The 16,885-nt window shown below is 44.1% G+C and overlaps 1 protein-coding gene across 2 annotated transcripts; it reads left to right on the top strand.

The window, feature by feature from the left end:
- The first annotated feature begins 32 nt into the window (after positions 1–32).
- Positions 33–16,885, top strand: LOC135368171 (uncharacterized). Of its 2 annotated transcripts, none has more exons than XM_064601294.1 (14): positions 33–463; positions 912–1,037; positions 1,947–2,090; positions 3,294–3,351; positions 4,033–4,173; positions 4,278–4,407; positions 7,841–8,033; positions 8,812–8,926; positions 9,315–9,537; positions 11,200–11,357; positions 11,476–11,774; positions 12,547–12,635; positions 13,325–13,491; positions 14,741–16,885. In XM_064601294.1, the coding sequence occupies exons 2-14, from the start codon at positions 920–922 to the stop codon at positions 14,874–14,876; spliced, it is 1,971 nt and encodes a 656-aa protein (XP_064457364.1). In that variant the 5' UTR covers positions 33–463; positions 912–919; the 3' UTR covers positions 14,877–16,885. The 2 variants fall into 2 exon arrangements, with proteins under 2 accessions (XP_064457364.1, XP_064457365.1); XM_064601295.1 differs by lacking the exon at positions 33–463 and adding an exon at positions 692–783.

Below are 16,885 nucleotides of genomic sequence, written 5' to 3'. Positions count from 1 at the left end.
AAAGCAATATCAGAGGTGTCGCCACCGACAAACTCCGGTTGCCCACGGCAACCGCCTCAATGGGGGTTAGTTGTCTTTCTTTTTGTCGGTAAGGGTACTAAAGAACGGCACTTAAAAAGCATATTATCTACCAGAAGAGCAACATTCGAACACCTTTTATGCCACGGTATTAGCTGTAAAATATGATATCTGTGCTCTGAGGGCGTGCGCCGCAATGGGATTCCTCGATGTGCAACTTCATCTCCGGCATTCTCATCGGGGCGACCGTGGTACCAACTCAATGCTTCACGACGCTTCTCTGAAGGGTGTCACGAAAATCTGCGTAACTTGGGTTTAGTGTATTCCTTAATATTTAGACGGTTGTCACCCCGCTCCGATCATATCTTCAGTAGTATTTGTTTATGCCAATTTTGGAACACGGATGACGACTCCTCAAAGATCAAGGCAGAGATAATTATACCAGGTAAGGTTATAAGGTCTTCGCTGTGATCTTGCACGTTTTCGGCCCAATACCTACAAATCATATCTTAGAGCGGATTGCGGTGATCTCTTGTGTTCCATAAGGTCGCTTCAGAAATGCGGAATGAGGGGGAGAGGGAAGAGGAGAAAGAGGAAAAAAAAAATCACAATGTGTTCTTGCATCACTTTAAAGAAACACTCATTTTGAATCATTTGTATTGTCTCTGCAACTCTCCCGACGCAATACTAGAAACTGCGAATATGTTTACTCGTTGTTTACGCGTTCAAGAATACGAGCGGTATTCATACGCCCCACACAAGGCCGTGAGGAGCCATCATGCAATCATGCACAAACACCACATAGGCGGTGTAATATGTCACCGCCGTGGATTTCTTGATGCCTCCGATAAAGGGCTTTCCGCTGCAATGACATAACGGCTGTTACGTTTCAGGTGTTCTGATGGCGAGCAACATAATCGAAGTGTTCATCGAAACACTACATGGCACGGCGTTCGAGTTGCTCGTATCGCCCGCTGACACGGTGGTGTCAATTAAATCCAGAATATCAAGACTAGAAGGTAAAGAAAAATCTGTTTGTGGTCCACTTTGTCGCTCCTCGACTATCGCCACGTTGTGTCGTCAAACGCTGATGTGCTCCTGTTGCGAACAAACTTGTGACTCATTTATGCCTTGTTTATCTGTCCGGCCTAAAAGGAAATAACAGACGGAAGGCCACTGTTTTAGGAACGTGCCGAAGCTCACGTCTGTTGGAACCGCGGTGCTTAGCGTAGTGTATTGAGTAAACGTACAGCATCCGTGATGTTGGAGTTACTCCGGTTAGCAACAGTTAGATGAGGCAGGCCGATTGGGGAAAGTGTAGAGTTGTTTGCAGTTGCGACGATGTGACAGTAGCACTGAATGCGAAAAGGAATGTTTAAAGTTTGTGAGAAACAACACTACAATCTTCAGAACTATGAAAAATGCGATTATGTGGCTCGTAAATTTCACGTGCCAGCACTGTAATGACTATATGTGCATTATGACCATACGAGCTTGCAAAAGACCGCTGTTACAGGCTCCTGTTAGTAAATGATTTCCTTTACTTCTTTTCTTTTTATGCATTTAATTTGTTATTGCTGTTGTTGCGATGCGATTTCTTAAAAATTGTGGAGGTAATTTATTCTTAAATTCTGCCAGTAGGCATATGCAGAAATTGTCTCAGTGGAAGTGGAGGGTTGCGACCAGTTTAAGGAAGAAGGGATACATGATTAGTAAATTTGTTGAGTTGAAAGCTCTTGATTGCATACTACCACACAAGCCATTTTGCCTATTCTGCCAACTCCGGACACGCGAATCATTTATGGCTGCCAGAATGTCATGGGCTCCTTACTGTTCGCATTGTTACGTTTGCCAGTCATCACTGCTTATAGAATGTCGCAAACGGTATTGTAAGCAAAGGTAACCCCGTATTCCCTTTTACGATGCAGGGATACCGGTGTCCCAGCAGCACCTCATCTGGCAAAGCCAGGAATTACCCGACGAGTCGTCCTTGCGTGACTTCAACATCACCGATGGCTCCACCCTCAAGCTTGTGCTGGGAATGCGGGTTGGCCCGATCAACACACGAAAAGGTGCCTTTCAGGGACAGAAATCTTGAACTTTTGCATAGAGCACCATCTTTATAGGATAGACCCTCGTTAATTCAAGCCCAGGGGGTACCACAGATTTTTTTGTAATCATAGAAAGTGCAATTATTTCACCTTACATATATGCTGCATGACAAACTTCTGGTTCCTTATGTATATATCTGCACTTCTTAAGATTAGTGTTGGAAATCAGTGTGGGGTGTGACATAATACCTGACGGTCTCGCATGACGTCACAACCACGTGACCATATCCTGTGACGTCACGTATGATGTGACCCAGTGGCTTTTCTCAGGATTTTTGTTTTGAGGGAATCAGGATTTGAAGGAGTGGAATAGGGGGTACAAATGCGCTTTAGGAGACTTGCCCATTAACAAGTGTGTTTCTGGCTAAATGTAGCGACACTCAATTTTCAAACAGTAACGCTCTATTGCGGCGAACATTGTTTTGCTGCTCTCAAAATACCACCTAGGTAGTTCAGTGTTGTGAGCATCTTCATTTCTGGTAAAAACGTTGTGTGACATTAAAAACAGAAAACGAGGACAGGTCACGAGAAGCACAAAAAAAAAAGAAAAAAGGAAAAACACACATGACGCAGAGCAGTTCTCTTCATGTGAAGCAGTAAGTTTCCCCTTCATAGCCTATTGGTTTTCCGGACCCACTTGTCAAAAGCTTTTATCTATTAACTCGTGGTACGTGTCGGCGCTGCCATCAGACGTCACCTGCTGTCGCGGTATCTGGGGTCTGTAAAACAATACATCAAACAGTCATAGTGAACATCAACACAAGTACAGCTACTACAGCATAATGACGTTGTGAGACAGAAAGTGCTTTGGGTTCCCTAAAGGAGGTCCTTTCAGTATCAGTACTATGTCTGCAAAGGTAGTTTAAGAGACGTGGCATGTTTGTCCTAAAAAAATGGTTTCTAAAATATAGCAGGGTTCACAGAGGGTGTGCTGTTTTTGTTAGCTCTTATCTGAGCTGTGTCGTTTGTGTCAATTAATGATTTCTTGTGTACGCGATTGCGAGATGGGAATGGTACAGATGAAAAACAGGCATTTTTTTGTGTTTTTAGAAACGCGAATGTGAATTAATACAAGTCGACTGTAGTTGCTGCATGATATGAATGGTATATATGGTACATTCCTTTCGCTCTTGTTTCGTAAAACGTTTTATTTTCCCATAACAGCCTCTGTGGAAGAACGACCATCTTTACTGGACGTCGCAAAATACCTGGAAGCGAAAGGGTGAGTGGAAGGGTAGTGCATCGAGGTGCAGAAATATTTGGAATTTTGTTTATTGACAAGCGTTGATACATCAAACAATTATAGATGGTAGTGCAAGAATGTGCAGAGCATGTTTGCTAGGACTGACACATAATATATGTATTTAGAAGTGATAGAATAGGGCTACATATCAGTAGAGCCTCAAGTTTTCAGGAAATGTTTTTTCTAAATTCAGGGGGCTAAAAATCGGGTAAATAAACATATGCTCTAAAATTAATGCGAATTCGGGTGGAAAGAGTTCCTGTATGTTAAATTCGGGGAGAAATCAGGCTCAGTCACAGAAATTAATCGTAATGGTTTGGTACAAACGGTGATGTCACTGAATTTGCTACAAAACAAGTTAGTGTGTATCCCTACGGACGTCTCAGTGAGGGCAATTTTCCGGGTAAAAATCAGGTTTCGCCCTAAAGAGGCAACCTTCAATTCGGGGCGCAAATTCGGGGAAGAATCGGGTTAAACGCTAAAACTTCAGGCTCTACATATCAATATATTTAAAAACATCAGTTACGAAATCAATATCAACCCATCTTGGACAAAATATCCGGAATTTCGTAATCGATGGGAAGAAGGTGGAGGAATATCGAAGTCTGACAGCATTGACTGTGTTACTGGAAACCTTGTTTCAACCATTGACTGTTTCAGGGATGAGCTGTCATTGGGATCTGCACGTCTGCAGCCGGTCACCGTTGTAGTAGTTCACGACGGCGACCAGGTTCACCTGTACACGTTGGTGAACACATTGAGCAAAAGCGGGCGGTCGTCAGCGTCTTCAGATTCCCTCAGGTGGGCACCGTAGCAGTCGATTTATGATAACCACTGTCACTGCACAGAAAGAAAAAAGTGTGTTGTCATGCCATCGTACTGATGTACTGTTCCTGTGTGTCTAGTGAGGACTCAACAAAGGAACTCCGCGGAGAAGATATCGTGGAGGAGATTAGCCACCAGCGAGAAAACATGGAGATGAGGCAAAAAGTCGCGCTCTTGCAGAAGAAGCTCAAGGCTGCTCGAAGGAAAAAGGTATTCATGCCAGCAGATGTGTCGTCTGAGATTGTAAATACATAGTGTTTGTGATTGTGGCAGAGGTATCTCAATGATACAATCACAGATGCTACAAATTTTTGAATAAGTTCTTTACAAGCCCTTGCCGGAATGCTGTATGTGTAACAGGTTTTATTTTCGGGTAGTACAGGTGCTTTTCTGGGCCGTGCCGGATAATATGATCAGGCCATGTGTAGCTCCTGTGCTTGTGCCAGAAACAATATAGCAACTAACTCGGATGCGGTGCCTCTCATTCGTATCCGGGCGAACTTTATGTGCACGATTGTATATGCTTTAAAAATATTTTAAAAAAATTATTAACAAAATATATAAAACGGAAATATTAAAAAAATTATATTTTATATATAAAATATATAAAAAAGTGTTTCTTGCAGGAAGGACAGCATTAGTAACTTCTAACTTGTCTGATTGTGAGTTGAGAGAAAATATGTATCAAGAGGGGATTCCCCACACTTCTGTTTACTACTCTAGTTTGTTTGTGAACATAAGAATTTGAGATGACACAAAGATTTTGAGCATACCAGAGTGATTCACAGCGTCGAGATTCCACGCCGAGATCTACTGCTGTTCTTTTAAGCCTGTTTTCTGTTGTTGGGATGACGCTGCTTCCTTGGGGTCTAGGTTCTCTGAAGTTTATCGTACATGTCTGTGATGTTATGAAGCGTGCCGATTTTGTGTGACTCCCATTTCGACACTATCTCGTAAAATGGAAGCTAACAACGGAACTTTCGGGTAAAAAGGGTAAAAAATACACCGACATGGCATGAACTGAGGATATGCTTTGCATGGTTCCTGCTGGTCCTCTATACTCTTGAATACACTGGAATTTGAAAATGCCATTTTCAAGGTTTGGAACACTTTGAAATTTTCCCATAGTCCTTGAAAAAAACCTTGATTTGCATCTCTTTATTCTTATTCTCGTGGAGCTACGAGTGCAAGTTCCGCTTTTCCGGTGTCAGAACTGTAGCTTCAAAACCTCAGGTGTTAGCACTCATGGCAGTAGGATTCGGCAGCAGAAACCAGAAGTGCATGAAATGAATGGCAGCCCGCTTTGTATTAATTGATCTTCCTTTCTGTCCTATGATCTTTAATGCTCAAGAGTCATCAATCACGTTTGTGAACGAATCATTATTGTGCAGTAGCCATTGCAGTATTGTGCAGTGATACCTGTAGTTTATAAATGTCTTAGTGAAATGTTGAAACCCTGGTTATAAACATTTATATCCAGACAAAGTGGCGTCTGAGCCTTAAAAGGTCCTTGAAAGACCCTCGAAATTTTGTTCCAAAATTAAGTGGGAACCGTGGCTTTGTCATTGTGATTGGACTTGTATCACCGATATTAACAAAAACAATTCTGCAAGAAGCTCAAATCCCAGGTTTCGGAATTGCTGCCAAAAATAATATTAAGGAAAGATCTCAGCTCCTCCCCTAGCTTATCCTTACCGGTTGGCCAAAAATAATATTTGTTGCTGACTCTGGCTGCGGAGGGTTTTGTTCCTGTTTCCGTGTTTGCGACATCAAAATTGAGGAAAGAAGGCCACTGGATAACGCAGGGCTACCGACATTATTGCAGCACAACCCACAACTTTGTAAATTGATTTAGAGCTCTACCTCTGTGTTTCCTTTTTGTTTTTTTGTTTTTCCTGTTTTTTGTTTTTGTTTTTCCTGTGATGCTTGTGTACAGATGTCACAGTGCATATTTGTTCTGCTTCTGACACACCATAGTGGGTAGAGTGACACAACAGTAATGTTCTGCACGTAAAATATTACGCCCCTGTCATTTGGGCAGCCTTCAATTATCATTGAATCCAACAGCCATTGAACACGCACGTAGCACCCCCAAACATGTAACATGTCATCTTCTCAAGAAGCATTCGCTCCACTGTTCCTTGGCAAGTTGACACGCTTCAGGGACCTGTGTTCATGCATGTTCAATGGCTGTTGGTTTCAACGACACAGTAGAACCTCGTTCACTTGAAGTTGTCCGGACGGCGAAAAGATTTCGAATGAGCGAACCTGGGCATATGGTGAAGGAAAATATATTTATTTATATATATTATATTATATAAAAATATAATATATTATATTATATAAATTAATATATTTATTTATTTGCCGAACAATTCGCTTACCTTCGTCTGCCGCTTTCCGAAAATGACACCGGATGTCACCGTTCGTTCAAGATGGGCTACGAAGTCCATCACATCGTTGCGCGCGCCGTTGGCTTAACAAACTTCCGAAAACGATTGCGCGTGTGCAGATTCATTGCCGCTGCCGTCATCACTCGGTTTATTTGCACGAGTCGTGTTCAGAACGATGTCCCCAGTGAGAGTTACAGCGCAGGTCTGTTCTGTGCCTTCTATCCTGGCGTACTCTTCGAAAGACGCGAAGCCCTCCTCGGGACCTCAATCACCGACAGGAGCTCACGGCACGTTGCAGATCTCGCAGCTGCTACGATCGCCACTTTTTCTTTCGTCGACGTCTTGTACTTCACACGCAAGCAGTCTCCGCAGCCCACAGGCACGCAGAAGTGGGCTTTGAAATGGATCTCGACGAAAGCGAGCCAAAACGCAGTTTGCATAATCCGTAATGACAGCACAGCTGGGACACTGGGTGGCAAGGAAGCGTGATGAGCGAGGGGGTTGTGCCGCGTGATCGGTGGCTGGGAAAGGGTAGTCAGCAAGGGAGCAAGCACGTGGTTTTGCCGTGAGAAACTGATGGGAGATGAGGAAATTCGGTAGGAAACTTACGGATTAAGCGGGATACGGGCCAGTTTTTTTTTTTTTTTTTCAAATTATGCGGTCAGATTGCAACGCGCGAAGACGGGACCGCAGCAGTCCGTCAAATTAGCCGGAATTTCGAATTAAGCAAGATCGAATTAGCGAGGTTGTGCTGTAATTGTGGATTGCCCTTATTTATTTATTTATTTCAGAATACATCCAAAGGTCCCTTGAGGATATTACATGGGGGAGTGGGTTACAATAATAAACAGCATCACGAGTATATGTAAATCACATTTAGTACAGAAAAATAGTGAAAATACAACGCCGTGATAGTGTGAGATAATAAAATGGCGTACAATGAGGTTTATGCATGAAGAAACAACAACATCATAGGCTACAATGAAAAATGGATCGTGTGATATACGTTAACAGTATGTTAAGAGGTACTGTACGCAAGCAAAACACGTAGGAAGGTAACCGCATAATAACTATGAGAACAGAACAGAGATGGCATTACGAAATTCTTATAGTTTATGATGGGGTTCTTGCGTCCAGTGTGGTTTCCGGGAGTGGAGGCAGCCAATGAGCATGAATTTTTCTTGTACATAATTTGTTAGTGTGTAAGCAAAAATTGTGTACATTTTTCGCTTCTCCTTTCTCCCGATCAGGAAGGTACTGTCTCCCACGAGCCAGATTCCGAGGAAGAAGCTAAGGTTAGCCAGCAAAATCAGTCAAAGAACAGGAAGGAGCCACCACTGCGTCTTCCACCATTGGCGCCCACTCGGAGGGCATCCCTCTGCGCTTCCAACGGCTCCATGTCACGGCGATTCATCACCTGCACACTGCGGCGTGCACATAGAGGTGTGGCAGGTTTTTATTATTTTTTGTTTGATTTGATTTTTATTTATTTTATTTCATTTTTAGTTATTTAATTTAATTTGTATTTATTTTATTTTTATTTTATTTCGTTTTTGTTTCTTTTATTTACTTTTATTTTCATTATTGTTTGTTTTATTTATTTTTTATTTATTCGTTTTGTTTGGCATGTGGTACTACAGCAACAACCACTCGAGCAACTCTGTTTGCAACAGTGTCGTTTTTAGATCCTCTGTTTTTTTTTTTTTTTTTTTTCATTTCTCGGTTTTGCCATTTGCCAAACGTGTCTTCAATTCGCTTCCTGTTCTCGTCTAGAACATCGTTCGTGGTGGAACTTATCCGCAGTTTGTTTTCCCATTTGTCCATTCTCGTCCACCATTCTGAGCAAACTTGCTTTCCGTGCAAGCGTCAATGACATTCGCTCGTGGTGAGAATCAGTCATGCTGTCATGCACACACGACTCCTACGTTCCGCGACTCCAAACACGCGGAATCCGGACAATTGACACAACACGCACGTGCAGAGGCGCCAACAGTGGAACGTGCAGTGCCACCACTAAACTGAGTTCTCCCTGTGCCTGTCTTGTTCCGTCCCTTTCGCTCCTGTGCCTATTACCGCAGCGACCATTCAAAATAATTTTTACTTCGCGTTTGCATTTCCAATGACCGTGTTTTTACCAACTGTGGAGTTGCAATAGCAGGGTTCTACTGCGTTGAGCATGCAGGGACTTTGGGCCTTATTGTTTCTGTTTTTCTGGAATCAGAGTCCCCCGCCGTGGAGTGCTGTGCAAACAAGATGTCTCCACGTCTTCCCGAATCCGTCTCAACAAGACCCCCTCCAGGTAGTGGCATGTCAAAACCCCAAGAGCTCAAATCCAGGTGAGTGTACTACCTATCAGGAGCAGTGGCGTAGCCAGAAGGAGGGGGACTGGGGGGTGCATTTGGGAGCGGGAAAGCGAGGGCAAAACCCTCTCCCTCTGTAAAGTTTCCGTAAATTTTTTTTCGTCTTGAGAAAGTGAAGGAAAGCAGAAATTGCAATTTCTTTGCTCATAAATCACGAACGATGCACCGGATGACTCGTGTTCCTTTTAAGTTGGACTCAAGGTAACGTCTTCCATTTCATGAGGAGACATTTTTGCAGTTTAGTGCCTCTTTCAGGTAAAGTGTTGTTGGTGTCGCTACCAAAATGTTTAGACATCGTAATAAAATTTTGGTGAGGGTATTTGGCTGGAATTTGCATTTCAGTGCACATCTCATTGCCTTTCAGTTGCGCAGTGCCAAGGTGCCTTGGCGGAGGAGACGGCGCTGCAAATGCATTAGGTGGGAACTCCAGGATGCAGCCTTTAGAAGGACAGGGGCTGTCCAGGAGAAGTAGAGATATTGTAGTGCTAGCAGCATCTCTGCCCTCGTCTATGACCCAGTGGGACAAGGACACGGATGACAACAGCCCCCCGGCCACGGGGCACCGCGCCTTGCAGAGCCTTTATAAGGTTGGTGCCTGTGGAACTCTCGGCAGAGTTCTGTAGTGTGCAGCAGAGAGTAATACCATATTTAAGGGTACTTCTATAATTCCTGCTGTTTCTTCTCTTCCTTTTTCTCTTTTTCAGGGCTGCGAGCTTTGATGAATCTTTCATTTCTTTTTTTTTTTTCTTACTAATATCATTTTTGTTCCGTGAATGTTGTCTCCTTTTGTAATGTGCTTGAAATGCGTGTCCATTTTGGTACGTTGTGATGTAGATGACTACATCTTTCTTTGCCTATATGGTCAAGGTAACTTGGGAAGAGACATGTCACAAAAAAGTGCAAAATGGCAGCTGGCATGAAAAATCTAAATTTAGACTGACCTATTTGACCACAAAGTCACCCTCCCACCTAGATTGCATGAATTTTAGTTCCTTTTGTACGCGCTCCAATATCGAATGGTGTCGGCGCGCTGCAGAGAACTGAGAACTACCGTAGTGTGGATGCGTCGTCTGCTTTTACACGTTTACCCTGCATTCAGTGCAATAGGTGGAGCATTGGGGAAGAACAGTATCGTACCGTCACAGCGCAAGTGATCTTCTGGTGAATATACGCAAGAATTACGGAAAAGAACCATCAACTCCGAACATCAGCCCACGTGTTACCCACACTAGAAAGGCGATAGTGTCGCCCCCTATAGGTCGATCTCGCAGCGAATAGCGTGAAGGCAACTGCGTCGTCTGCTGCGAACCTCCACCATCTCGAAGCCCACACACCGCTCACGACGCACGGACAAGAGGTGTAGCTGCAGTAGAACCGCTTTATACTTCCATAGTAAAGTTGGTCAGATCACTAAAAAAACTAAAAAATTCGCTAAATCTGTACACTACATCCAGTAGTTCATGGCTGGGGTTTCAACAGACTGGGACCGCAGGTTTACTTCGCCGTAACCATATCTTCACTCTATCCACCTACCTTGTTTCATTTCTGGCACCACCATTGATGATGTTCTACGTCAAGTCAGCCCCTGTTAGCTTCTGTCAGTGCATGATGGTGAGAAGTGGCAGTAATGGAACTTGCAGAGGCTGAGCAAACTTTCTTAAGAAAGACACAACATGCAAGCCTCGCCATCACACGAGCAGTGATTTGAGTTGACAAGAAGTCAACGAGCGCTGCTGGCGGGACTCCAACCCACTCCTCTCTAAGTTCCGGTCTAGTGTACTACCAGTTACACAATGCTGTCATCAACATACCATGAAGGCATGGACACACGTTCACTCTGGTCCATTCTCGGTTACATTTTCCGTGCACACAGCAAGAATCAGACACACATTTTTTGTCGTAGCCAAAAGTAGCTGAGGATGAATGAACAATTAAGTCAGTCTACCTGGAGAACAATAACTGTAGATCCTGTGTGATTGTTTTACAGCTCCAGAAATAAAACCAGATTTTAACCCCAGACTAAAAGAACAGGCACAAAACCCGGGGTCACAAGGGTCTGTTTACGAAACAGCATTAGTAAATATATCGCAAATACACGTGAAGAAAACCTTGTGGAAATCGAAAGCTTGATCACAGCAAGATTTGACTAATTCTGATGGTATACACAACACTGGTAGTCGTAGTTCAGCTTCTGAGACAGTTTAGGAAAGTTCTGAGACAGTTAAGAAAGTTCAGGTGTCGTTATTTAGGTCCTTCCTCCCGTGACACACCATAGTCGAGACGTGGTTCCAGAGGAGCAGGAAGTAGGTGTGACGGAGCAAGAAGTGAGCAGTCCACCCCTAGTAGAGACAACACCCCTCGAACTGGACCCCTGGGATTGCCCTCGGCCCAAAACTGCCCCACCAAGGTGAGACCAGAGTACCAGAGGGAGTGTGGGTGACAGTGAGACTACCAGAATCACATGTGCATAAGGAATGGCTCCTGGTCTATTCTAACGGTATCCATATTCCATTTTTCCAATCCAGGGTGGTCCGCCTGTCCGTCGTCCAGCAACAGGCCAATTCATCCCCTGTCTCTTCTTCGTGTTCCCCAAAGGACACTAAGGACAGTAACTCTGCAGGGACAGTGGGAGCCACACACAGGTCAGCACTGCAGAGTGGTGCTGACGTGCGGTGGATAGTGTGCCCGCAAGGCGGTGTCCCCAAGGTCCTTGGTGTCGTACCCTCGGATTCCAACATCTTGGGCAAGGTTACCGGTCTTCGGGGTCGACCGTTCAAGCCCGTGCAGACGGCTGCAGACGACGAAAGTGAAGACAAAGTTCCTGGTATGCACTCCGGTACTCATGCGCGCATATGTTAGTGTACGTAATGCCCCTATACCGTGGGCAGTCTTGAATGATGGTCGAAACCAACGGCCATTGAACGTGTACGTGGCGCCACCACGCGTGCAATGTGTCGGCCTGTCAGGAAGCGTTGGATCCAATGCTGTCTGTGGAGTTGCCACGTTGCGCGCTTGGTGGCGCCACGTACGGTAGCTAACCGAGTTTCCGGACTCGACGGTGACTGGAGAAAAGTCTGAATAGTACAACAGTCTGAAAGATCAGGCGTCTACTAGATTAAAGTTCATTTCAAAATTTTATTGCAAAAAAAAATGAGTTTTTGGAAATAACATTTTTGGCAGGAAAAATCTATCTTCTATATGATCCTGGAGCAGTTTCGTACAAATCCGCCCCAAAGTGCACCAAAACTCGTTTTTTTCTGATGCAATATTGCAAAAATGACAAAAGATAGTTGTTTCACTACCGAGCGACGCAATCTTTCAAAGTATCTCCTCTTCAAAGTTCCTGCACATCAGAAATTGCTCTCTCACGGACATCATCCGATGACACATGTCACAAAAGTGATCTCAAGGGCAGTTGTAGCAGGAAAATCGCATTGGGCATCATGTTCTGTGTGATAAAATCTTATGGCCTTCCTGGAAGAATTTCAGGCCATAGAGATAAAAAAACGGCTTTACTGGTACTATTGTCAATGTGAAATGTTGCTGCACAGGTTTGCAGTGTGATTTACAAAACTGACCCATGATGTATCTTCCAGCGTCACAGTCCAACGGACAGCCTGAAGACAACAACAAGCACTTTGGAAATTCCGACGCTAACGCTTCCAACTCGGAACAGCCTTCAGCAGTGAGTTGTAGCTTGTTTTTGAGCTCTGTGCTGGCTTTCACGGATGAGGTCATTCTTCATGGTTTGCAAGCACAAAAGGAACCGACCCATCTACGTACCAGGTGTTCAGATTGATACTGAAATGTTTAAAGTATATAACTGTAACGACGAAGTCTATATTAACTTTGACAGGATAAGGACTACAGTAACAGTAAAGTACACATAAAGAATATATAAGTTAGTAAACAGTGTAATCTGAAGACAAGTTCACAAAGTGTTATTGAAAAAACTGAGAAATCTAGTTCGAACTTGGTTACGAACATCTTATTGACCAGCTTTCGTGCAGAATCTGCACTTCATTAGGTCCCGATGCAGGTCATAATAATAGGTGAACTGTATTCTGACTATCTTTCACATGCTCTTGATGACATTTTTATATTTGAAAAAGAAAAACGCAAACGAAATTGTACAATTGGTACAGTCACTGGTTTTTACTGAAAATTATAAAGCCTCCACAAGTTCCCCTGTACGCACATCATCTGAATGATATTCAATTTTTACAACAAGCGGGGTCTGTGATCCAAAATGTGTGGTGTACAAACATATTTTGTGGCCCAAGCTCGCTGCTACGCTCTTGTTATAAAGGCTTTCTTCTTTTTGTTTTACACGTAGCAAAGTATGTTTTATTGACCCAAGTGGCATTAATGCAGAGCAACGCACCACCATCAAGTCACCCTTCTCCGCCTGCGACCGAGGAGCAAGACAAGCCTATGGAGAACGGCCAGCAACTGCCGCCTCTGAAGGCCAAGAAAAAAATGGCCAGGCGCTGTGATTGGTGCAAACGCAAGACTGGCCTAGCATCCACTTACGTCTGCAGGTGAAGCCTTTTCTTATTTCTGCATAGAGGCGTGGAAATAATGCAGAATGGTCTTTCTCGGATCACGTGACTGACAAGATGCGTACGTCATTCCCCAGGTCGAGAGTTACCCAGGGTGGATAAAAAAACAAAAAACAGATTTAGTGCGAACATGACGACATGCGTAACATGCAACATAATAACCAGAGCCTGAAGTTTTAGGGTCTTACACGTTTCTTCCCCCGAATTTGGACCCCAAACTGAGGGTTGCCTCTTTAGGGTGAAACCCGATTTTTGCCTGGCAAATTGCCCTCACTGAGAAGTCCGTAGGAATGCACACTAACCTGTTTGGCAGCAGATGCAGTTACATCACGGTTTGCACCAAACCAGTACAGTTAGTTTGTAGTAACTGAGCCCGATTTCTCCCCCAGTTTAGCATATACAGCACATATTTATTTGCCTGATTTTTACACTCCGAATTCAGAAAAAAAAAAATTTCCAGAAAACTTCAGGCTCTAATAATAACTAGGGCCTGACTTTTTCGGGTTTTATTTTTGGCCAAATTCGGGGGGTAAATATCGGGTGATATTTTTCATTTGAAAATTCGGGTGTATTCGGGTTAAATCCCGTTACGGCATGTTCTGTCGTCAGGAATTCGGGTGATTTTTTTTTGTTTTCTAAAAATTTGTCTTAACATGGAACTAATGTTTAGCAATGTTATCAAACTTTATTTTAATGCACGCTTATGAGTGTGCCACGCGACCCGGACGTTTTCGGGTAGATTCGGGTTAAACCCGAATTTTACAGATTTCGTTCGGGGGGTAAATATCGGGCGGATACGGGTTTAACCCTAAAAAGTCAGGCCCTAATAATAACTAGTGATGTCGCAAACTTTTCGCGGACCTTCCTTCGCGGCAGCTCCTGAAACCGTCAACCGAACCGCTCCAAGACGATGGTAGAAGGAATCTCCCCCGCTAACGCAGCTCTGCTTTGATTACCCCCCCCCCCCCCCCAAAAAAAAAAAAATGCACACGCCCCCAAAATGCATTGCAGACACGCGTTCACACTGATTAGTCCTCGCGACCTCGTTGATGCCCACACAACCAAAGATAATATACAAATGGAAGCTCTCGTTGCCACAAGCGCCACACCGTTATCTTGTTACGACCCGACCAAAATGTGTAACCCTTGCTAAGTTCACCCTGTGGTCGAAGGATGTCCTACAAATTTTTATTTTTATTTTTTATTTTTCTTTCTCGCGTCCATCCAGGTGCGGGAAAAGCTTCTGTGCCGCCCATCGCTACGCGGAAGTCCATCGATGCTCACACGACTACCGAACCGAGGGACGACACATACTTCAGCGGAGCAACCCTGTCGTGAAGGCTTCGAAAGTGCACAAGATCTAGCCAGCAAGTGATGGCCTCCGCAGTCACTTAGGAAACAAAGAAAATCATAGCCCATTGCGGATGCAATTTATTTCCGCCGTCTCCCTCTTATCCTTTTTTTTTTTTTTAGAAGAAAATTAACTCCTTCGTACACTGTCCTTCCTCTCTCACCACCACCGCCGCCGTTCGCACCCGTCCTGAGTCATCCCGTAAGCGACGAAAGTTTTGTTTTTAATTAACGACGAAAAAAAAAAAAAAGCCCATCTTTGTGAGCTCCGTGCGGGACGCCGCGCCAAAAACCCATGTACGTTGAGGAGCGGTCCTTGTGGAATCCTTTTGCACGTAATTTGCCGGCATGGTATCGGGTAAACATTGGGTAAACATCGGGTAAACATCGGGTAAAGATCGGGTAAACATGGTGAGGAACGCATAGAAAAACTAGGACAAGGGATGGGACGCGTTCTTCGCCGCGGTTTCCTTAAATCGAGATGTCCTACATGTGTTCGCACTTCTGATGGTACATATAAGGTAATGACGTCCAAAAATTCCAGTTTCCGATATTTCGTTAATTCTGGGCTTCTACGTGTCGTCCAGTGTTTGAGCGAGTGCCGCAGCGGAGCACCTTACCGCGTGTTTTTTAAAAATTCCTTTTATTTTGTTTATTTTTTTGGCTCCTTGCGTAAAATTTGTGCACCGCTCCCGGTACTAATACAGGATCGCCCCCACTATTTGCATCAGTTCCTAGGAGTTGTCAGGTGCCAAGAAACTTTTTCAAGAGCTTGTCAGACGTTGAAAAGAACGTTCCCCCGAATTGGGCACGGGGGAAAGCCGCGACACCATCCTTCTTATAGCTGTGCCATGCCTAACGTGATGTCCTGCGTCCACGAAGAGGTCAACTTTTTTCGGCCGCGCCTTCTTAGATGTCCTCGGTATCATTTTTACCCCCGTCCCGGACAGCGCATGGCCCAGGTGCTTATCTGGTTGCTGTCATTTAGCCATTAATGGCCCTCATTCTACGTATGCACAAAAAAGAAAAGAAAAAAAAAATGTACAGCGTATACTGGGATTGAGTATAAATTGTAGTGCACTAGACAAATCTTATCAAGAGGCAGTTTCTGGTTATCTTACTTGGCTCTTGGGTTGGTGCAAAAATTACTCCGAAGCAAAGCCTTTGCATGTGGGACTTCAACGGCTAATCTGACACCGAAGAGTCCCAGCATGGTGTGTTTCAGGTGTCTAACATGCCGTGCAGTGACGTTGCGGTATTTTATGGCCAGCAAGTTTGTGCCTCTGTTTTCATAGTGCACAGCTATCCTCCTTCCTTTCTTTCTTCTTTTTTTTTTCTCCCATAAGTGATTGGCCTGGTCTCGATGTAGCGGTGCTGACGGGATTTTCAGCGGCACTCAAAGCAACCTCGTCATGAGCCCTGCCAATGCATGCGTTGCAAAATAGTGTTTATGGGTGTAGGAGCGTGGTCTGTTTCTTTCTCGAAGATTATGTGGTTTCTGATTTTCTGCCCGTCGTCTGCTTCTAGCCGCACAGCACACCTTTTTCTGGCGACCCTGTGCACATGCACTGGATTAATATCTGAGGGCCAAAGATGGCAACCCGTGACCGTTGCGAAAGAAGCAAAAAGTTTTATGTTTAGTATGGGAAAGAGAAAAGATTATTTAAATGTCTAGCAGGGTCTGTTGTTTTGCTGCAAACTTCCTGTGCTGTAAATATATATATCCTTTGTTACTGTTGGCCTTCGTAATTTACCTTTGTTTAGCGTGGCTTGTAGCACTAGCGGCGTATTTGTAGTACCGACGAGCATCTAGGGTAAAGCAAAACCGTCGCCACATGTTTATTTGTACAGAACAATTAGCAGGGCCAACCGCCGATTTTGTGTCTGTCAATTGCACCTGTATCGAGTACCTTGGTCCTAAAATGCATCGAGGGACTGTAACTTCTGCAACAGCTAATAACATGTTGAATTCATAAAAATGCAACGTGTACCATCTTGTTCAATAAATATTTGCAGGAAATGA

This window comes from Ornithodoros turicata, chromosome 9 (assembly GCF_037126465.1).
Source record: "Ornithodoros turicata isolate Travis chromosome 9, ASM3712646v1, whole genome shotgun sequence".
Lineage (NCBI taxonomy): Eukaryota > Metazoa > Arthropoda > Arachnida > Ixodida > Argasidae > Ornithodoros > Ornithodoros turicata.
This window is presented reverse-complemented; position numbering and strand designations above follow the sequence as displayed.